This window comes from Culex pipiens, chromosome 3, assembly GCF_016801865.2.
Source record: "Culex pipiens pallens isolate TS chromosome 3, TS_CPP_V2, whole genome shotgun sequence".
NCBI classification, from domain to species: Eukaryota; Metazoa; Arthropoda; class Insecta; order Diptera; family Culicidae; genus Culex; species Culex pipiens.
Window position 1 is genome coordinate 158,672,136 of NC_068939.1, and position 23,815 is coordinate 158,695,950.

The following is a 23,815-nucleotide window of genomic DNA, read 5'->3' on the forward strand; positions in this document are numbered from 1 at the left end:
TTAACGGTGACAAATTTTTCGATTTTTTTTATTATTTTTTTGTTTTTTTGTTTTCTCGGTTTCACTTCCTCGGTTACAAAAACAACTATAACAAGTAAACTAGATAAAAGAGAGATTAAAAACGTTTCAGGTATGTACAATGATGTAAACAAGTTTAACAAACAAAATTTAAAAAAATAAAAGTTGTTCTCGTAAAGTCTCTCTCATGTCGGGCGGAACAGAATCGATGCTGCTGCTGCACGGTGGCCGATTTGGTGTGGGGGCGCGCAAGCTATCAGGTCATTTGTGCATCGGTGCACCCGATATGGTCCATTTTTATATGGGATGCACCGATTGGATGGTGAGATTGCTAGACTTGGTCCTGATAGTGGTGACCGCACACGACCGGCCTTTTTGGGGTTTCGGAATGGTGGGGACAATTAGCGCAAACCATCAGTCCCCTGTGCATTGCTGTGAATTTGTACCAACTGTCCGATTCGCCAAATGGTTTCGTGGTTTCGCAGCAGCACCGATTTGTCCGCCGGTCCAAAGCACACATCCGCGTTGGCTGTCCAACTGCCGCGCACCCAGGCCAGGAGTAGATGGGTGGCCCTTATATAACGGGACAGGCCGAGTATATGCGGGGCGTGGAAGAAGGACATCCGCGGCACCGGGCTTGGCTCGCTCAGACCCGTGTTTTCGTTTTTTTGAAAGTATAGTGATAGTTGGATGTGTGTTGCGTGTTTTTGTTCTTTGTAATGGTGGTGGTATGTTCTAAGTCTTCTGGTTCTGACAATTTTTTGATCGCTAAGTTCGTTGAACGGTACGTTGCATAATCCGTGGTTCGATGGCCGGGGTTCTGTTGTCCAGATGGTTCAGGGAAGCTGCCGCAATAGGTTTGGTATTTTGGTAGTTCGCTGATGTAGTACGCCTGCGGGTTCTAGAAGTACCCGCAGGAGCACTTGTTTTGGTACACTACGCTTTTTGGAGGGCTAACCCGGTGGCACTCTTAGTAGGACGGGGCGCCGTACGATCCCGAAGGACGCGACGGAGCGCCGTACGATCCGGATGGGGCCGATGGGGCACCGTACGAGCCCGATGGCGCAGACGGAGCTCCGTAAGAGCCCGATGGTCCGGAGGAAGAGGAAGAGGTCTGCAGGTACTGGGCAACCTGGATGGCCTGTCGGACTCCCTCCAGATCAATTCCAACGACGCGGGACGATCCACCGCTTGGGGCGCCGTAGACCGGGGCAGGAGCGCCGTACGAACCACTTGGAGCACCATACGAACCGCTTGGAATGCCACCGCCGAATCCTCCCGAGGACGATCCCTGGCTTTCCTCACGCAGCAAAATCTGACGGATTTCGTTCAACAGCTGCTGGTCCACCTGGAGACCTTCGCTGGTCTGTCCACCGACTGGAACATTTTGCAGACTACCACCACTACCGAATCCACCGCTGGAGAAGCTTCCGGCGCTGCTGAAGCTGCTCACGTAGCCGGACGCTCCTCCGCGGGGGTATCCACCGCCGCCGCCACCACCGCTGTGACCACCACCACCACCACGTGGTTGGTTGTAGTTGTAGCCGGACGGGGGTTCAGCCACGGCGACCGCGGCCAGCGCAAAGGCCAAAAACTGAAAGTAGACAGACATCCGTTACACTAGGCACTTGCATACAATCACTATTCACTGCTCCCAAGTCCATAATCTTCAGTTTCAAAGTCCTTCAATAACACTGACTTGATATCTTCAAACACACCACACCAAATGCCCCCCCTGCGAGATGTCCTGACTCGAACTTACCACGGCAAAGCTGTTCATTATACTTAAGGAGAAAAACGGGATAAGAGAATTTAGATGTTTACTGAGACGAGTGTTGTGACCGAGTGTGCCTTTCGTCGGCCAAATTGCCGTCTTTATACCACGCGGCTACGAAATGATAGTTTACCCTTTTTTTCTGCCCGCGCGCGTACACGCGAACCCTCGCGCGGTTTACACACTCTCCCAGCAGAAGAGCAGTTAGTAGTGTAGTGTGTAGTACCTGCCTTCTTTCTCCGCCTCTGCACACATAACCACAACAAACTCGGGGATTCATCTTGGAGTCACCCCCCGAAAAAAAAACATAGCCCCCGTGTACTAGCATCTCTCTTTCTTGCGCGTCGTCGACTTGCTGAGAGTTCAGAGTGTTGACGGGGGATTCCCGTACCCACCAACGGCAGCAGATCATGGTGAAGGTACGCCGAAGATGCCTGTAGGGTTCTTCAGCAGCAGCAGCATCTCAAGAGACGCCAAAGCGTGAGCGATCATTTCGGCAAGATCGTCGCCGTTGACGGGACGGGATTTTCAACGGAGAGCCTCCCAAAAGTGCCATCTTCTGCGTCGTCGTCGTCCGTGGAAGGAGAAGGAATTTATCGGCAGGCCGACTTTGGTAACGTCGAAGGCAATCAATGCTAATAAATCGCACACGCGCGCGTCGCATAGGAGTGAGGTACAATCACCCACGCGAGATATGGTGAGGAGGTCATTGTGGTGACAAAAATTACGCATGTTTTGGAAAGGATGTGGAAAAGGAAAAAAAATGCAAGGTGAGCAGCATTTAAGTAGTGTTACTCAAGTTTGTTGATAGCGAAAAAGTGCAAATTATTTACATGATAGTGTGCATTTCTAGAGTTTTTTTTTTTTTGAATAGGTCCTACAAACATATGAAAGACAATAGTTTTTGGTCCTTTTAAAAAAAAAACTCTAGATTTGTTCTCCTATAAACAATTTTTTATGTGTTTTTAAGGGCAGTTGAAAAATAAAGTTAAAAGAGCGTGTTTAAAGAAAAATCAAGTCGCTATCTTGTTATCAGTACTTGAATTTTTAATGTTATGTGTCAAATAGTTACTGAATCACAAAGCACATTTATAGCGAAACAGTTTTTTTTGTGTTAAAAAGTTATATATTTAGAAGAGAGCAATGTTCTACAATTTATTTTTGTTGTATTTTTTAATTTGTGTGAAACTTTTTCCATCAATTTCTTATGTCCAAATTAGCCATTTTGCATCATTAGTTTCTTCATATAAGTCTCCATAAAAAAATGGGGGCTGTCTATAGAAAAGTGTTATGAAAACATTCGAAACTGTACTCGAGAGGGGATTTTGAATCCAGGGCAATATTAAACTTATTGCAAATTTTGAATTTAGAAATCACAAATCAAAAAAGACATAAAACATTAGGAAAAACATTTCTTTTAAATTCATTAAAATTTGGCATATTTTCGGTAGGGGAGAGTGGGGAGACTTGATCCCCGTTTTTTGTATTGCACATAACTCTGTCAATTTCTCACAAAACTATAAACTTTTTGCATGAATTGAAAGCTTAAACATTCATCTATGTTTGGCTAATAAGGGTATTTCATCAGATAAACTCTTCGAATCATGCCAAGCGTTTTAAAAAAATATTTTTAACCGGCATTTTTAAAATGTTAGGGGTAACTTGATCCCCCTTTCAACATTTTGAAGAAATCTTAAGCAAAATGTTTCTTATTCATCCAAACTTTAAATTTTCTGTAAGTTACAGCAATTGCACATAAAACCTGTACGTTTGTGTTCAAAATAGGGTATATGGCCCTATTTTGGACCTACTATGCAAAGCGTCAACACATTTCGCATGGTTCTCAGGAACGGTCTAACTAATTTGGCTCGTTTCAGGATTGTTTTGTGCCTTAATTTATGCTTAACAAAGTGTACTATTGTAAATTGAAAATAATTTAACCATTTCATTGTAATAAGCATTTCAAGTAAAACATTTTTTGGATGCTTTTTGGACTTATTGAATGTATTTTGGAGACATCGCTGAACCAATTTTGGACCCACACTCTGATTGGTTGAAATTTGGACAACTCGAATTGCGGCGTGCGGCGGCAACACGCACACTTACAAAAAACTCGGTTTGATAAATCAAAGGGCCTATCCACGATTATATATTGGAAAATATTTATTTCAGAAAATAAATAATTATGATAAAACAATGGATTTTAATTTGAAAACGTGTTTTTATTATATTGAATGGAATCTCACGCATCTTTAGCAGGTCTCTGTCCTATTTACAATTTGCGTTTTCTTCCGACCTAGTTGTTCAAGCATTAGAACATAAAAGACAACCCGTTATTAGTCGCAATAAAAACACCTTATCATAAAATTAAATGAATGACAGAGATACATAACAAGTTACAATGAAAAAAGGTTCTAAATTTTACGCAGAGTTTAAGTTCAAATATGATTAAACAATGAAAAAAATTTAAAGGGAGATTATAGCTTGTAACTTGTTGTGAAACTTTCTCATCTGTCATGTTAAACTTTACAGTTGCTTGACAAGAAGTTTAACTAAATGTTGCACTTTTGAAAACAATGTAATGTTTGAAAAAATCTTTGTTTGAATACCAGGGTGCCTTTGATAGTCATAGTTTGTCTTGCAGATTTGAGGTGTTCAAACATTATTTTTACTTTGAACTTACCATCACTTAGGTTGCTGATATAATTTTTAAGAAAATCATTTATGTCAATATTTAGTTAACTGTATGTATGTATGTTATATGATCCCCATACCCGCAGGCAACTTGGTCCTGGAACACATGTGAGCGCTAGGTGAACAATTCGATCATCTTTTACTCCGTAATCTGTACACCCACGTGCATAAGTTTTTTTGCACGAATTTTAATGCTACAAATACCGGCGCATAAAATAAAATGGTTTCCCTCTTCCCTCCCCAAGCGCCGGAAATTTGTAGCGGGTGTAGGGACACTTTGCATAGACGCCCTTGCTCCCATCACGTCACTGAGGGTATGGAGCGACGAGAAATTAATAAGCATGCCCCCTCAGTCGAACCTTCATTAGAGAAGCAGGCAATCCACAACTCACAGCGAACGACCAAGGGAACACCCTACCGCGTATATAATAAGGTTGGCGTGGTTGTCTTCAATGAATTGTCTATATGTGTGTGTAAATGAACGTGTTTTTGTATTAAAATGGAAAGGTCTCACCAAAAAACAGTGTCTTCACATAGATTTCAGATCTGAGACGGGCTTCAAAATGTTCAACTTGAAGTCATGGTAAATTCAAATCTTCATTCTTGAGTTGCTTTACTTCTCCGTCCGTGATTCCTGATACTTTTTTCGCGATCCATCCGAGATATTCTTCTCAGTCGGCTCCATGTAGCTACTTGTACACTTGGCCAGCTTCCGCTGGGCCTTCACAGATGATTTAGATTTGATAGCTATCGGCACCCGGTACATATCCGGCGTAAAACTGCCCGTAACGTGAATGTGAATCCACACAGTTGATGGTCTTCTTCTTGAACCCACGCGACACAATGACCGGAGGTTTGAACACTTCCCTTTCCAGTATAGATAAACCATTTTCCTTCATTGTCACCTGACGCGCACCGGAGTTATGACCAAACACAAACCGTACGAACTAATTCGTCAGAAATTAATTTTAATTTTCACTCAAACATACAAAAAAACGGAAAACTCCATGAAAATGACAGGAGCAGAAAAAATTGCGTCCGACCTGCCGCGCGCTTACTTCGATCCCCATTTATGTCAATATTTAGTTAACTATGTTTATAAGCTTTTTAATATAATACATATAAATTTTAGGTAAAATTGTTAAATATTCAGAACTTTGCCTGAAATTCGTTAAAACTAGTTTTGTTTATTAAAATATAGATTTATATTACATGTTTAACTGAATTCAAAGAACGAATCAAAAGTTATTACATTTTATATTCATTTTGTTTAAATGAAAATGCCTTTAAATTAGGAGATTTTTTTTGAATTATGTTTCAAAAACAAATAATATTTAATAATATTTATTATTTACAAACTTATTTTACCTTTTCCTAGTAGAAGATTGTCCGAAGAATCCGAAAATGCATTCCGTTTTACGATTCAAAATCATGTTCATAATGCTATTTATCAACATTTTCTTAATTATAGTTAACTAACTTTTCAAACATTTTCTTGAAAAGATCTTCATGAGGTACTTTGAGCACTTCTCTACCAAGGTCAGTATGATTCCATACCATTCCGTACGTATTTAATTTGTACTCTTCATTTTGCGGAAAAATCTCAAACCTAACAAAGTCACCCCGGCTATCAAAGTCACCCAGATTTACGGTAATCAGATATGTCTTAAACCATAAAATTCATAAAGTTAACATCGAAGATTTTTATTTTTCTAGCTGGTTCAATTGTGTATCTAACATGATTGACACGGTAAAATCTAAAAGTGTAATTTATTATAAGCCAACGCTGGCAATTGTGGAAAAATACGTTGTACCTGTATTAAAAAAAATATATATTGATAGATATGCAAAAATCAGTCAAAACTTACAAAACATATATTTTCCATATATATATATATTTCTCTAATTAGTTTGCAATACGTCGTAACAGCCATCACGATCTCCGACACTTATTTGATTTTTTAAAAGATTTAAAAGACGTGCAGATGACAATTCAAAGCATTTTTTATTTATAATTCGCAAATTGATCGAGAACTGATCGTAAAATTGATTTGTTTACAACTAGCGCTTAGGACCTTTTTAAAACGAACTCAAGATTTTTTAAATTTAATTCATACGACTTTTTCAAAAACCACTCGTAAGCAATTTTGACAGCTCCTGTCACGGTGACAGCTGACGATTTAATTAACTAGACCCATTAGGTTTTTCAATCGTTTCCCCTTCAATTCCAACAGGGTAGCCAGTTTGCATTTTTTGAAGCAAAATTTAAAAATATATGCAGCTAAATTGGTGATAATGATGTTAAGACAAAAATAAATCAACATCAGTTTAAATTTTGGGATACTTTGCAATCGGTCCTAAGAATCATCTAAATCTCTATCATCAATTTGCATTTTTATCGTTTAAAAAAACATATTTTCATTGTTTCTGTTAATCATTTGCTTTTTAAAGCTTAGATTTATTTCTAATAATTACAGTAAAGGAATGCAATTCAAAATATTGAATTAAAAAAATTCAATTAATGTCAATGAAATATCGAAATAAATTGATAAACAAAACTGGCAACACCTCTTTATACATGTGTTGGTGATAGCCTTGAACCGACGGCAAAATAGCTCCAAAAACTGATCCAACGTGGCTGATTTGAAAAAATATTTTGAATTGAGTTTTTTTCGATAATAGAATAGTTATTTCAATGGTTTAGTGACGAAAAACATAAAAGCATTAAATAGACAACAGTTACATTGCTCGGAAACCGGATGAAATTGCTTGGTTTCAGTGCAAAACAGAAAAAATCATCAAGGTGTCGCGAGCCAAATCCGATAAGCAACGATGCCGGAATATTTGGACCTAATCGATGTGCTAGGAAAATGGTAGGAAATAAAATTGGCATTGGAAAAAGTGGCTGAAAAAGCGGAAATAATCAAAAATGTTAACATTTTTGGAAGAGGTAAGCTACAAAACGATCCTGCTTACACTTTCTGTTGGTTGGATTCAGTGAATTCGTACTTTAAAAGCCTGAACTACCTCGATTAATAAAAATAGGTCCAAAATAGGTACTAGGTCCAAAATAGGGTCATATACCCTATAACAGGTTTAGTATGTAAAATATTTAAAAACTTAAAATATTATTTTTTAGACAAAAATTAAGCATGTTTACAAAAGCTGGAAATTTTTGTTTACAAAACTTTTGAAAAAAGGTTCAAACTACAGTAAGTTATGTACAACTATACTAAAGGAAACTATGTATGAAAACCCAGCCCAATCAATTAATCTTGAGGCTGATTCCAGTGACTGTAAAAATGCAGGGATCCAGTCTCCCTAAACGCATTTTTTGAAACAATTGATTGTAAAAATAGTATGACGATAAATTTAACATCAAATGCGTAAGGGTTTTGGAGTTGATAAGTTTATTAAACAATTCATGCATAAAAAATATTTTTTTGAATAATTTTTTAGTGTTTTCTATACATATCAAAACAAAGAAAAAAAGATCTCTTGGAAGTTTTTTGCAGCTCGTTATAGAAAAATGTGTGTAACTCAATTTAAACATTTTTTAATTTTTTTCTTTGTTTTCTACAATGAGTTTTAGTTATTTTCGCACAACTTTCTAGAACAAAGCTAATTGTTTTACCCACATGCTGCCGAGATACAGGCTTGGGATCAAGTGTCCCCGGGGATCAAGTCTCCCCACTCTCCCCTACATAACTGTGTTCAAGGTTGAAAAAATCTTTTCCAACGAATAACGATTGCCTGAAGAATTTCGAAGCATTTTGTTATATGAAATGCTTAAAAATATTTGTTTGTGATTGTTTAATTTTTTAATTTACATTATTTTATTATTTAATTCACTAAAGTTAACCAAAACCGGTCCTAATTGTACCGACCCAACAAAAATCGATCGAACCATTAACTATTAACACGGACGAACGGACATGACACGGGGTTTCAAAAAGTGAAGCAGGTTTTCTTTTACTTCTTCTTGGAGAAAATCTGCGCAAGCGAGATCGCTTATGTCAAAATCTTCGCACCACGTGGTTTAAAACGTAAACAAAGCCAGCTGATGATGCAAATTCATGGGCACTTTTTGAAATGGCACTATTTTTATCAATTTTCCGGCAATTTTAGTATCCATGATAAAATACATAAAATCATGAAGACAAACATAATGCCAAAAAAACAGTTTCTAGCACCATACTAATGCTAAATTTTTTAATTAATTATTGCATAAGACATTTTGAGAAATCATGCGTAATCGCGCGATGCTACTTTTACAACTTGAAAGTAGATGGCGCAAGTGATAGTCGTCCGTGCTATTAAGATAATCGTGTGCAAAATAATCATGTGTACACAATTATTTATAATGTTGTTTTATAAGTTGTGGATCGGATCACAGATTTTAAACTGCCTGAAATTTTTTTAAAGTCATATCAATTTGTAGTAGTTTTTTGTCGGTCGCAAAAACAAATTCCCTGTTAACACTGACATTATTCATGGCTTTGGTGGTGCCCCGAGCAGGTGAAAAAATCTGGAGAAGTTCAAGTTCTGTTATTGTCATGAGGTCAGAACTTGTTATTGAAACATCCAGATAAGCTGTTATAATAACACAAAATAATAACAGAGATTTGTTCGAAAAATAACTAATTCTGTTATCAAAATTTATTACAAGTAAATCCAATGACAGAGAAAAAAATTATCCTGATAACTTGGTATTGGTGAGATGTTTTTTTGCGCTAGTAAATAACTGATTTTGATATTGATTTCTTATTATTAGCTAATTATTAAATTTGGTTCCAATTAAAAATTATATAGTTTCAAATGCAGAATAAAATCAGCAAACATTGGTTGACAACTTACAAATTTTGTTCAACATTTGAACAAAAATGTAAAATTTAGCAGAGATCAGAACAAATCGACGTTGTCGTGCTATCTTGTCGTACGTCGCTTTTTGACGTTCCGAGAAAAACGCGTTTTAATGTTTGACCTTGAATAAACAAACAATAGATTTAATGTAAACAATAACAAACATGGTTTTGTTTGGTTGACCATTTTGTGCATTTTCCTGAAATTTGGTTGGATTTGGTTGCTGGTGTGCCTAGTTATAGTTAAAAATGGTGGTGAGTCAAAAGGTGAGGCATTGCTGCACAAAATGGCGTTCTTAGCTCAATTTGGCCCAAAATGCACGTGCAACAAGTTAGCACGGCAGCGACGAAATGTCTAAGTGAGCAAATGACTAAAATATTCAAAAGTTCCAAAAATAAAAATATATAAAATATTACGTTATGCAACATATTTTCGATCAAACTGTATTCTTTTAGTCATTGATATGCCAGTAATTAAAAGAATATTCCAATATCAATTATGAAAAGAATCAACTTTAAAATATTTCACTCTAAAATGGTATGAAGACCACTTTTCAAGGCCAAAATAATGTCCTTCTCAAAATTGGTCAAAATTTTCCCATAGTTAAAGCAAAATTTGATGTCCCGCCTATGTTGATCAATCGGACCGCGCACTGGACTCACAATCTAGAGGTTGTTGGTTAGAATCCCTCCCCCCAAATTGGCATTATGGTTCCGCGCAAACCATTTAATTTTATACAGAGCGAATTATTCTTCGAATATCCGTTGATTGGAATGATCGCAAATCCGAACGTATTTGAATTTACCAAGCACTTTTGTCAAACTGATTTTTTTTTAATTTTCATCAGATACTCCACTTTCGCCTTCTTTTTTGGCTTATTTTTCCCACTGTGCAATGAAATGTCAAATGATTCTCACTAAATCATTCAAACCTGTTATCAATGTCCAAAAATATTTTTAAGTGTACTATATTCCTGCACGTTTAAATTTTATTTTTTTTTGCATTTGTTTTTTTTATGAAATCACAATTTTTATTTGAAATGTAAATAATAATTCAAATGAATGATGATAAATGGTTCTGAAAATCACATATGTGTCAAAAAAATACCGTCAGATGAGATAACTTTCAGAAATAGATTTTTTATCAACTTTGCTTATAAGTAATTACTTAATAACCGCTACCTCAATTCCAACTAATTGGTTTTACTTACTTTTCTACAACAGGAATCAAAATAGTAGTTTATGCAACAAGTTGCAAAAAGAGGATTTTTTGAGCACGAGTCGTACATTTATCCAACGAGGTTCACCGAGTTGGATAAATACGAAGAGTGCTGAAAAATCAAGTTTTGCAACGAGTTCCATACAACATTTTTTGCAATTCCGAAAAAGGGACCATCCATAAACCACGTGGACACTTTTTTGGAAATCTCACCCCCCCCCCTTCGTGGACAATTGCCCATACAAAAAAATCTTTTTTGTATGGACCGTGGACAATCGCCGTACCCCCCCCCCCCCCCCTAAAGTGTCCACGTGGTTTATGGATGGTCCCAAACACCCATTGAGTGAAATTTTAAGTCAAATTTTCATTTATTTTGTCAATAAATCGTTTAAATAAAAAAATGTTGAAAAGTGTTACTTTTCGAAACAAGTGCTGAAAAGTTCAACTTTTCAGCACCCATTTCAGTGCTGAAAAGTAGATCTTTTCAGCATTTATTTTGAAAAGTGTTGCTATTCGATTCTGTTATTTTTGGTACAGAAAAGTAGGCTATTTCGTCGTTCAAGAATGACAGGAAAAGTAAGTAGTTTCACGACGGAATTGCAAAAAGTTTTTTTAAACTACTTCTTTATATTCCTGTAATTAGTACGCAGGCAATTTTTATTGTATGCATTCAAGCCAGCTTTTGCAATAAATTTCCGATATAAAGTTCTAAATTATTCAGCCTAATTGAAATGCATGTACAGTACATGCAGCAATGAACCATTCGTGATTGTAGGGATACTAAAATATTCTTTTTGAAAGTTTGCCATCGGATTGCTACTATAATTATACGGTTGACGAGCGAAAAGCAAACAGTTACAATCAATCCTTTGACTTGCTAATTACTACATTTGCACATCATAATGGGGAAGAACATCCGCCTGGAGACTCAGAAGGAATTTGAAAAGATCACTGGCTGGCAGCTTTGGGTCTTGAGACTCATGGGTTGCGGTGCATACGAACCAAACTTTCGAATTTCTTTCGCAACACTTGTGATACTCTTTTTGGCCGGTGCTTTTGTCGTGATAACTATTTTTGATTTGTTCTTGTTTCAAAATGATGTGTTTAATTTCACCTTTGCCCTCGTTACACTGTCGTACGCTGTGATCGGATGTACCCGGCTTGGGTTCATCATATTTCATCCTAACCCATATGGGGCGGCATTTCAAGAAGCTAAGCAGACTTATTTGCTAGCCTCATCGGACGAACGGGATCAGCAGGTGCTCCAACATTACACCAAGCTACTGAAGCAGTGCATTTCCATGTACAGCATCACGTTTTTGGGTGGATGCGTCGGAACAGCATTCTTACCGCTGATTGTGTATCTCTGGAATGGAGAAAAGATTCTTCCCTTTGGAGTTGTGATGCCGTTTACTGATTTGGAAACATCTTTGGGCTACCAGCTGAACTACATGTACCAAGTAAGCTGCATTTTGTGGACGCCACCAGGATTAACGGCATCGCAGAACATTTACATCACATTGGTGTTTAACATTTGCATACAGTACGACCTAATTTTCATAAAACTTGATGAGTTAGATCAGTTGGCGATTCGTAATACCGATGGTACGCTGGACACGGAGGTTGAACAAAAGTTCATCGAAATTATCAAATATCAACAACGACTGAACCAATTTGTAGCGGAAGTTGAAAACCGATTCACGGTTCAGATATTTGTGGAAATTAGTTGCAATGCGCTCCAAATTGTTGTTACATTATTTGTTATGGAAATTGTGAGTAAAAACACGTTTGTTTATTTCGATGAGAGCAAACTCCATGCCATTTTCTTTTCAGGATACATGGATTCCAGGATATCTGGTTATAACTGTAGCAACATTTCAATCATTTTTGTACTGCATCCTGGGAACCTTAATCGACATGAAAACTGAACTTTTCACAGAGAAAATTTACAACGTAGCTTGGCATAGAATGCGTACATCAGAACAGAACAACATCAAGTACATGCTATCGAAATCGCAACAATCTGTTTTGCTAACGTACGGAGGCATGTTGCCGATGAATATGAACCTGTTTTTGGCGGTAGGTATAACGTTTCTTGGGAAACAGTTACGGATATTGATGGCAGCTTATTACAAGTGTACAAAAAAATCTATTCCATCTTCATGATGCTCAAGAATGTGTAAAATGACATTAAAATCAATAGTTATTCTGTTAAATCATCAATAGTTATTCTTAAATCAATAGTTATTCTGTTTCGGAAAAAATATCATCTACACTGAATTAATATTTCAAGTAAATTTTAAGTATTACAATTGTTATTATATGTCTAACAAGAATAGAGTTTATTTAACACTGAGAAAAAAAGATCTTGTCAGAAATTATTTTTTGATTGAAAAGTTATTGCGGGTTTACCAGATAATCATCAAACTGGAAAAGCAAATACACATTCTCTTCTCTTCTAGTTGATCGATATCTAATTACTTAATTGAGTATATTAACACACACTAGCATCATTTCTATTTTTCAACTACCTTTAGGTTTGCAAGAAGCTATGGCTAGCAAAATATCTGAATTCTCATTTTTTAACCTTTCAATTTTTTTTTTTGCAAATGTTTTATTAGAATGATCATAGTTTTAGAATATTATGATGCTCGTCACAGTTTCTAATAATTTTATTTTCAGAGAAGAATATTTGATATTTTAAACAAATAATTTCGATATTCTTAAACAAAAAAACTATCCAGTCTTAAGCAAAACAAAAAGAACCATTTTGTTCTACAAAATCGCCAAATCTGTAACGGTTTCGCAGATTTTTGACCAGGGTTATGTTTTGACCCCTTAATCTTACTTTGATTGAAAATTTAAAACTCGAAAGAAATATTTTCATGCCAAAAAGGGCAAGATGCATGTCAAACTTCATGATTTTTCAAAACCAAAGCATTAAAAGCGTTTTAAAAATAAAAAAAAATATTTTAAATTTTTTTTTTTGGTTTCAAAAAAAAGTTTCCCAAATTCTTCAATTTGTCTTGAAAACGCTTTTTATGCATTGGTTTTGAAAAATCATGAAGTTTGACATGCATCTTGCCCTTTTTACTGGACCAAAGTGGCCAATTCTTCCCCCGGGGCACCTGGAACCGGTCACAGTAGGTCAAAATTGTTTGTTTTACTAATTGGACACTAGTAGTAGGCTACTCTGTTGAAATCATGACGTTTGAAATGCAACATGCCAAACTTACTGGACAACCTGGTCAAACTTCCACCGGATCCCGGAACATGGTTCCTGTGGCCAATTCTGTACTGTCTTAGCTTGGGGGATATTTGTACGTTATATCTTGTCAAGGGCGACATTTTTCGTTCATATTTGGCCACAAGGGATTTTTTTAAATCGTCGGAATAAATGTTCCGGTGAAAATCAGGCTATATCTCGGTTGCCCGTGGTCTACCCAGGATGAAACCACTTACAATCGATTACATAAGAAAAGTCTTGGATGGACTTGGGGAACCAGCCGCGTTCCGAGATGTGGACGTAATCGTCTTTTCCCTGATTTTATCCCACAGTGCACTGTGTTATTAGTAAACGTTCTTGGTAGGAACATTGAGAGTTTATGAATATAATTTTGGGTCATCAGTAGAATCTTCACTGCCCACCATCGAAAAAACGGCTAATATCCACTTTTGATAAAAACGAGATATTAGCACCAGGTGGTAGAAGATGTTCCAACGCATCTTCTGGAACCTGAATTTCATTAAAATAGTGTTTAGACTTGGCTGCCGATGCGAAAAACCAAACGGCTAATATGCCACTCTTATAGGAAATTGCCTTGACGGAGATTTTGTGACAAACACTAAAACGAGTTTTTCTCGGAATACTTGGTTTGGCATAATAGCCGAATTTTCAATTATGGGCAGTGCAATAACCCGTAAGGATCATTTTCTCTTGGAGAACAAAATGCTTTATTTTTAAATTTTGTTCGATTTGTTTTTAATTGCATGGTTATTTTTTACAGTGTAAAATGTTATATGAAGTTGTAAAACAGACAATCACAAAAACCTTTTTGTATGTATATTTTTTTGTTATTGTCTGCTGTGCAACTTTGTAGAACATTATTACACTGTAAAAATAACCTTTACAAAAAAACACGAAATAAAAAAAAACAAATTTTGTTCTAGATTAATAAAATATCCTTCTGGGCTTTTACAGAATAAAAAAACAGGAGGATTTAAAACAAGTTTTTTTGGCAATTCCGTCGTGAAACTACTTACTTTTTCTGTCATTCTCGAGCGACGAAACGGCCTACTTTTCTCTACCAACAACAATAGAATGGAAAATTATTACTTTTCAATACCAGTGCTGAAAAGTTCTACCTTTCAGCATTGGTATCGGAAAGTAACATTTTTCAATATATTTTGTTTTGAACGGTGAATTTACTTAACACATGGATGTTTGACAGAAAATTCAATTCAAAAAGCGTTTTTCGGAATTGCAAAAATGTTGTAAGCAACCCGTTGCAAAACTTGTTCTTTTCAGTACTCGTCGTATTTATCCAACTTGGTAAATCTCATTGGATAAATGTACGACTCGTGCTGAAAAAATCTTTTTGCCTTCTTCACTGAGGTAAGGCTATAATCCTGATTTAAAAATGAACTTTTCACAGAAAGCTCGTAGACCTTCATGTATACCTATCGACTCAAAATCGAAAACTGAACAAATGTCTCTGTGTGTGTATGTGTGTGTGCATGTGACCAAAATTCCCACCAAGTTTTCTCAGCACTGGCTGGACCAATTTTGGTCAAACCAGTTACATTCAATTTGGTTCAAGGTCCCATACATACCTATTGATTTTTAATAAAGTTTCGATAAATACTTCAAAAGTTATGTATAAAAATGTGTTTTTGTATTAATGTGGATGTTGATAAGTAAGCGAAAATCGAAAACTCAAATATCATCATGGTATACATCGTTGGTAAGGTAAAAAAAACCTTTCCAACGAGTCCAAAACATTGAGAATCTGGCAACCCTGTCTCAAGTTATGGCCACTTAAGTGATATTTATGTACTTTTTTGAAGCCGGATCTCAGGAAGGCACCAACCGTCAAATCGAACGTCTAATTTTATGTTATAGTCCCTTTTACAAAAATTTTCACAATCATCCCTATTTCTTGCAGCAAATTATCTTGGACCAAACTTACTTCTCAGAACAAAGTTTCACGCAAATCGAAGAGTGGTCGAGGCAACTGCTGTGTGAGTTGGTGGAGAATGACCCATGTTGGAGGTTATCAACCAGGCGAAAAAGTTGAATTTTGGAAGATTGAAAATTTTGTTGGTTCAATATTACCTCTTTTTTGAGTAATTTTACATACAAATGAGGAGTAAAAATGTGAACCTGATGAAAATTCATCAGAAACTGATGAAAATTTACCAGTTTCTGATGTTATATCACACTTTTTTTTGACACAAAATCTGTCTCCATTTCCTGATGAATATTACTATCATTTTTTCTCTGTTTGGGTTCGATTCCCATCTGCTCCAACCTTCCATCGAATGGGGAAGTAAAACGTCGGTCCCGGCTTTGGTTGTTGTTAAGTCAGTCCAGGTGTAGGAGCCGTCTCCATGCCAAAAGTACAAACAACACACCAAACCAAGCCTGCTCCGGTGGAATCGCTGGAGGTGGTTGGACTCGCAATCCAAAGGTCGTCAGTACGACCCCTGGGGTGCAAGGTTCCTTCGAGTAGAAAGAGGTTTGGGTGCACTCTCCATTCCATTCTTCGGACTCCTAGATTCGAGCAGAAACTTGCAATAAAGACCACAAAAGACCTGCGGGTCGTTAATGTTTTGAAATTCGAATGTGATCTTAACAAATCATGAGTCGATTACCCAAAGTTATTCGATTAACTCACGATTTTTGGAATTTCGGATAATCGAGGCTTTCTAAAATCGAGTCTGGACTGTTATTGCTGTTATTGTTTAACAATCGATTCATCAAAAATCTAGTGTTGGTAATGTTAATAAATGTATTGATTATTATCATATTTTGGTTCTCAACATACTTACTAGGCCTGCAGATTTTATCTAGGACGCAATTTATAGTCAAATCAACGATAACAACCAACAAACTTCATCGAGCACATCGGGGACACTTGTTTGACCATCGTCTCCCAATCAAGATAAATTCGACGCTGCCGCTGCTGTACCGCCGAATGACCTACAAGGCCGCGAAAGGACCCAGCAAAGTGCGCGCGAAATAATCACCAAACACGTTTGCACACATTCTTCTGGCCTGGCCTGGCTTGGCCCGATGGATGTTGCAACCTCTATGCAACATAATGACGCAATTAGCGATAAAGGTGATGAAGATGCGCGCGCGCGTGCAACCATTCACCAATCGCTGGTTTCATTCATGTCTGCTGGGTAAGAAATCGAACAGGTCGTCGCGGTTGTGCCATCTTGTCGCATTTTGTGGAACTTTGAAGACAATTTAGCAATTGGTTACTGGTCTAGGGGAGATTCAAAACTCAGCTGCTTTACGGTGACAAATTTATTTTTTTATGAATTATCTGTTCTAGCGTTAAAATTAAATAATTTAAATAATTTATTTCCTACCTAGGGGAGCTCCGTACGAATCGCTGGGCGCACCGTACGATCCGCTGGGTTGCGAAGCTCCCGGAGCGCCATAGGAACCACTTGGGGCGCCCTGTTCGGCGCCACCCTGCCAGAATTCGGCCACCTGCATGCTCTGCTTGGGATCTTCCAGCTCGATTCCGGTCACCTTACCGGCCTGAGCACCGCCACCACCGGCCGGAGGGCCGTACGATCCGTAACCGCCTGCGCCTCCGTTTCCGTTGCCACCGCCGTTGCCGTTTCCGTTGGACGACTCACTCTCGTGCTGCAGCAGCAACATCTTCACCATATCGAGCAGCTGGGCGTCCACCTGCTGTCCCTCGGACGTTTGCTGGCCGCTGGCGACCTGCTGGTAGCCGCCGCCGGCACCACCTGCACCACCACCGCCGTTTCCGTTACCATTCCGACGATCCGGATAGGGACCACCCGGCGCCGGAGGTTCCGCCAGTGACACTCCTACGAGCACCAGCACTACACACTGCGAATCACACAGAAATGAAACAAAAATCAGTAAACCAGACTGCACTCTGCTGTTCAAGCCACTTGGAACTGCGTTGCACGCAACAGTCTAACCCGCAGGTTCCGTCCCCAACTCACCGCAGCACTTAGCCTGAGCATTTTCCTATTCCTCTTCACGCTCAGAACGCTTAGCAAACCCTCACTGCACAAACACTTTTGTTCTTCTCTGTTCTTGCTCGATGCTGTTGCGCTTACCAAAGAACACTACCGAATGCTTAAGTCTAGCACTTGACCAACGAACTTTATATCAAATCACCGCGAAATGTGGTTCCTCTAAGGTGAGGCGCGTACCGGAGCGTCTTCGGGTTGTCGCGCGCCTTCGGCCATAGAACGTACGAGTTTTAATTGTCCAATTAATTGTTCGGCTGCATAGACCGCCGTCGTGCTTTTCGGGGGTCTTCTTTTTTCGCCGTGAACACCTCGGTTGGACCTCCGGTCGTCGTGGGTCAAACCGCGAAAATTGGACGGTAATTCCTTCCAATTTTTCTTTCCGTTCGCGAATCACCATTGAGAAGACACCCCTCGCACCCCACTTGACCCCACCAGACACCACGACACGGCGCGTTCTCTTTCTGCACCAATTGTGAATTATATACCTATTTTAAGACCGCAGAGCGACGGTGGCGGCAGAGTCCATCGAATTAGCGCGCAAACGCAACGCGCAAGCCACGAGGACAATGCTATCAAAATTGTTTTAATAGCGTGATTGTTTTCAAGCACCACAATTCCGCACTAAGTACGGTACGGCGGCGATCATCTTCGATTCGCGTCCATATTTGGACACAAAGTTTGCGGCGACCCCCAGATGTGTTGCGGACCTTCTCGACAGGTGCAGCGTCAGAGCCAAGTTCTTGGGTTCGGAAAAGGGAAGAGGTATTGCTATTGCGTGGCATATTGATTAGGCAGCAATGTTGCATTACTGAGGTGTCCTCAATTTTCCTCTCGAAGTACATCACGACATCGATTAATTAAAAGTTTATTGAATATTCATCATTGCCTAAACATTTTTTGGGTTTTCTTGGGCTGGTACAAATTTTATTTATAGTTTTTGTGTTTTTGTTTTTGAGTTCATTGAGTTCAAAAAATACCGTAAACCGGGGTGACATTGGTAACCGGGGTGACATTGATAAGTTGAAGATATGTTTGCAAAATGAAAATTGAAGAGCTTCAAAAGTTAGTTAACTATAATTAAGAGAACATTAATAACGCCGGGTAAGGCCTGGGTTCAGTCCCAGACGGACCCGGTGGCATTTTACGAGACGAAATTTGCCTGACCACGCCTTCTATCGGATGGGGAAGTAAAACGTCGGTCCATTTGCGTAAAAGAGGTTTTGGGTGACAAACCACACATAACCTTCGGACGCCTAGAAATGAGCAGAATCTTGCAACAGAGACCACAAAAGACCCGGGGGTCGTTTAAGTGGATTGCTTTGCTTTTAATAATTAGGATTGTTTAAATACTCTCAAAGTGTCATGTTTTTTTTTAATCGAGACGGAAAACGGAATGCATTATCAGAATCTTTGGACAATTTTAGTCTAAACAGCAAATATGAGTTTCTAGGTCAACAGTTTTAGGTGTTATTGAAACAGAAATCTCGAAGGTTATTCTGTAACTTTTTTCATTCAATAGATTTACTCGATTCCTAGAGCACCCGAAAACTCTGTTCCCAACTTTTGATTAATCAGCTGTTGAAAGGTGATCAGCTTAGAATAGTAACTTCACACAAGTAATGCACAACGAAATAAATTGAATCAGAAATCAAAAATATCTTCAGATTTAAAGGCATTTCCAGTAGAACAATTTTCTATGTAAATTTTGTTAATTTTGAATATTTGTAAAACATGCTACGAAATTGGTTTTGCTTGCAACACAAATTGGTACTTTTATGAAAAAAAAAAAGATTTCTAATGAATTTTGATTAAACTTGGATTTTTTTATGTACTCAACCTAAAATTTATATAATTTGTATAAAAAGTTAATAAAGTTAGCTACACAAAGAATTCATTGTAATTCATTCAAGTGAAACATTAAACGCAACCTTATAAATGATCAATTTGACATAATTTAAAATAACAATTTTCAACGAATCTATTTTTTTAAGTACTATTTTGAAATATTTTTTGAATAAAACGTACATGAACATTATGTGACCGAGACCAGTATATGTTTAAAAAATATAAATCATGCGAAAAGTCTTACATGTTGAATAATATTTAAAAAAACAAATTAAAATCCTGTCAATGTCACCCCGGTAATTTGTGACCAGGTAAAAAGAACAAAAATGAATATTATTATTATTAGAATTGAAAACTTTCATTTTTTTAACAACGGGATGTTTTATAAATATTTTATTAATTAATAGAAATTAAAATACTGGAGATTTTTCTCAAAATGTCATATTTTTTCAATAGTCAGACTTTCTTAATTTGCAATATGAGCGCATAGTTTTGTTCGTAATTTTACTTTACTTAAGTTTTTTTGTAGAATACTCAAATCTCACAAAATTCGAATTATACAGAATTAATCAAACATTAATAATAAGCAATGGTGGTATCAAAGGACGGTATTTTTTATAATTATATATTCAACACCATAAACTTTAAAGTGTTGAAAATTAATACAAAATTTATTGTTTTTACTTCCCTTATTGAAAATCATAAGAAAAAAAATCATTATTTAAAAAAAAATTAAAATTTTGTGAAATTTTTAGTATCAAACTTCAATGTTCTTGACTAGTTAATATCCAATGGATATTATCCATACATTATGCTTGGTTTGAGACCCACATTGCAAATTATTAAAGTTTGAGCATTTTCAAAAACGGGTTCTTGTGAAAATTTTTGATATTTACTGAAGTGGATTTAATCATGAAAATATTAAAATTTTCAAAATTAAGTTATGTTGTGAATCTATTGGTATTTATTTACCATCAAAAACGCTCATAGAATAAAAAATCATACGAATATAATTTCGTTTCAAATCCTAATTCAAACACCGAAAAAAGGATATTTTGGGAAAATTTTATTATTTTGAAACTAAAACTCTTATATAGCAAAAATATATTCCAAATTTAAAGTTTTCCGATACCTTTATTTAAAATAATTAAAAATAAAGTATTTTTAAAAATACGTTAATTTGCGGAAAAAAAATTGGAAAAAAATGTATTCGCAAAAAAAATAATTTTAAAACTTTTATATTGTGTAAATCCATCATAATTTTGCATCGTTTGCAACCCATATTGCAAATTATGCAATTTTGAGTACTTTCCAAAATATGGAATTTTGTGAAAATGTATGTGAACAAGGTTAAGGTCGTTAACTCTCTACAATCCAGCCCAGCTGGGCTTCGATTTGAAAATTCTTCATGAATTTGTTTTATACCAATTTTTTGATATTCAAAAATAATTAAAAAAGAACTAATTACTTTAAAAAACCAAGAGTTTAGTGATTGGACTTGTTTTATGTAATTTTGCCAATGTTTTGCTTTGAAAAATGATTTTTTGCAATTCCGTCGTGAAACTACTTACTTTTCCTGTCATTCTTGAACGACGAAATAGCCTACCTTTCTGTACCAAAAATAACAAAATCGAATAGCAACACTTTTCAAAATAAGTGCTGAAAAGTTCTACTTTTCAGCACTGAAATGGATGCTGAAAAGTTGAACTTTTCAGCACTTGTTTCGAAAAGTAACACTTTACAACATTTTTTTGATTGAAACGATTTATTGACAAAATACATGAAAATTCGACTTAAAATTTCACTCAATGGGTGTTTTTCGAAATTGCAAAAAATGTTGTATGGAACTCGTTGCAAAACTTGTATTTTTGCAGCACTCGTCGTATTTATCCAACTCGGTGAACCTCGTTGGATAAATGTACGACTCGTGCTGAAAAAATCCTCTTTTTGCAACTTGTTGCATAAACTACTATTTCAGGATTCAACTTGTATGCTGTAATTTTTATTATATTATCTCAGTTTACGTATTGACCTACTGCGACTAAAAAACTTAGATTTAATGTTATATAAAAATGTGAAAAATCGGGACTGGCAACACCAGCCAGCAACAGTCAAGTGTTCGGAGCTCTTCAAACTTTTCGATTTTTTCGCCGTAATTTACCGTGATTACCCGCGAGTTTGCTGCTCCAGCATGCCAAGGGCCGGCCGTGGCCGTGGCAGTTCGAGTGCGGCCTCGAAAAACCCGCGAAGCTCATCTACCGGCAGAGTGCAGAAAGGTAAACACACCAACGCCGCATCGACCGCCATCGCGCACGGGAGCGTGCCCAGTGACGTCACCGATCCATCGTTTTTACACGTGTCATACCGTCCACGTGAGTCCCCTGTACGGACGAGACAATCGACCCGGGCATCCGGAAGCACTTCCGGCCAGCAGCAGCAGCAGCAGCCGTCCACAAGCACCACGACAACAACCACTTCCAACGTTCCCACCAGCAACGAATTTGAGATGCTGAGTGGAGAAGAAAACAACACCGCCAGTGACAGCAGCAGTACTGGCGACGACGATGACGATGTTGAACTTGCGCGCAAGCAAGAAAAGAAGAAAAAATGTAACTCTCCGAAGGAACGACGTCCACCTCCAATTTTTATTTTGGATACGCTGGCAGACGATGTTGACGAGTTGCTTGAGGGCCTCCAATATTGTCTGAAAATAGGTAAAACGTCAGTGCAAGTTATTACACATAACAAACTGAATTTCGACATGGTGGTGAAGAAGTTGAAGTTGCGAAACTTCAAGTTTTTTACATTTGACCCTGCAGAGAAGGTCCCAGTGAAGATTGTCCTTCAGGGATATCCGGACCGCCCGATCTCCGACCTGGAAGAACACCTATCGGGCATCAAGGTTAAGCCTCGAGAGATTAAGGTGCTCTCGAAATCGACAACGGTGACAGGTACGTACACATTGTACCTCCTGTACTTCGATCGTGGGTCCGTCAAAATCCAGGACCTTCGGCGGATCAAAGCACTGAACGGATTCTTTGTGACGTGGCGATTCTACACGAAGAATCCGACCGACGCAGCGCAATGCCACCGCTGTCAAAAATTCGGACACGGTTCAAGAAACTGTAATCTTCCGCCCCGGTGCGTAAAGTGCGGTGAGACCCACTTCACCGAAAGGTGCAATCTTCCGCGGAAAGACCAGCTGGGGGAAAACGCCCAGCAGCACAAAGCGCGCGTCAAGTGCGCGAACTGTGGTGGAAACCACACGGCGAATTTCCGTGGCTGTGCCGCGCGGAAAAAGTACCTCGAGGAGCAGGACAAGAAGAAGAAAGCGCCAGCGTCCCGCCAACCTCCGAAGACTTTGAGCTCGAACGCTGCAGCAGCTGGCGGCGGAGCGGTTCCATCGACCAAACCAGCGTTCCCTCCCGGTTGGGGAGGTTCGTACGCTAGAGTAGCCGCTTCTGGCGTCGGTACTCCCCCGGGACAAGCTGATGTTACTGGTGATGATCTCTTCACGCTTCCTGAGTTTTTTGCCCTTGCTGGAGAGATGCTCACGCGCTTTCGTGCCTGCCGAAACAAGGCAGAACAATTCCAAGCTCTCAGTGAGCTGATGATGAAGTACATCTACAACGGATAAGCTGCCTTGTGCAGCGAAGTTTTTCGACGTCAACAGACAATACAAACTGTGATTTAGTTTTAAGCTTTTCCTATTTCTATCCTTTTCCTTAGCAAATCTCGAAGGTTTTTTTTTATTTTTCCTTCTCTTGCCAAATCCATTGTTAGAATATCCAAGTACATCTAAATGAATTATAGTGTAAACCATAGTTGAAAGGAACTCCAAAACTCTATTAGGTTATAAGAAACACTAAATTGTAAATTGATTATTTACTAATAAACACTAATTGAAAAATGTGAAAACATTGCATAAATTGAATAAGCCTAATAGGGAAAATTCTCGTAACTAACTCCTTCCATTTTGTAAATTCTCACTATTTAAAATTGTTTTGCAAATGTTTTGATAGAAACTTGCTTGCTCACTTCCCATCGAGATATTTATTTCTTGATATGGGTTTATTTAATTGCTTTTTAGAACGCCAAAGTGCTGAGATGCCAATATTAGGTGCCCGATGGAAATACATGCCGATCTCCTACTTT

General features: G+C 37.9%; 3 protein-coding genes across 3 annotated transcripts; 1 reads left to right on the forward strand and 2 right to left on the reverse strand.

Annotated features, from left to right (window-relative positions):
* Positions 1 to 1,937, reverse strand: LOC120413970 (pro-resilin). The gene is made up of 2 exons (XM_039574979.2): positions 1,781 to 1,937; positions 1 to 1,612 (listed from the first exon to the last, which is right to left on the reverse strand). Exons 1-2 carry the CDS (start codon positions 1,796 to 1,798, stop codon positions 989 to 991), a joined length of 642 nt encoding a protein of 213 aa, XP_039430913.2. The 5' UTR covers positions 1,799 to 1,937; the 3' UTR covers positions 1 to 988.
* Positions 1,938 to 10,898: 8,961 nt separating this feature from the next.
* Positions 10,899 to 13,044, forward strand: LOC128093407 (putative odorant receptor 83c). Its single transcript, XM_052710008.1, has 3 exons — positions 10,899 to 12,339; positions 12,401 to 12,646; positions 13,030 to 13,044. The coding sequence occupies exons 1-3, from the start codon at positions 11,470 to 11,472 to the stop codon at positions 13,042 to 13,044; spliced, it is 1,131 nt and encodes a 376-aa protein (XP_052565968.1). The 5' UTR covers positions 10,899 to 11,469.
* A 4,043-nt stretch (positions 13,045 to 17,087) lies between these two features.
* Positions 17,088 to 17,978, reverse strand: LOC128093477 (pro-resilin-like). Its single transcript, XM_052710369.1, has 2 exons — positions 17,783 to 17,978; positions 17,088 to 17,663 (listed from the first exon to the last, which is right to left on the reverse strand). The coding sequence occupies exons 1-2, from the start codon at positions 17,801 to 17,803 to the stop codon at positions 17,157 to 17,159; spliced, it is 528 nt and encodes a 175-aa protein (XP_052566329.1). The 5' UTR covers positions 17,804 to 17,978; the 3' UTR covers positions 17,088 to 17,156.
* Between the last annotated feature and the right edge of the window lie 5,837 nt (positions 17,979 to 23,815).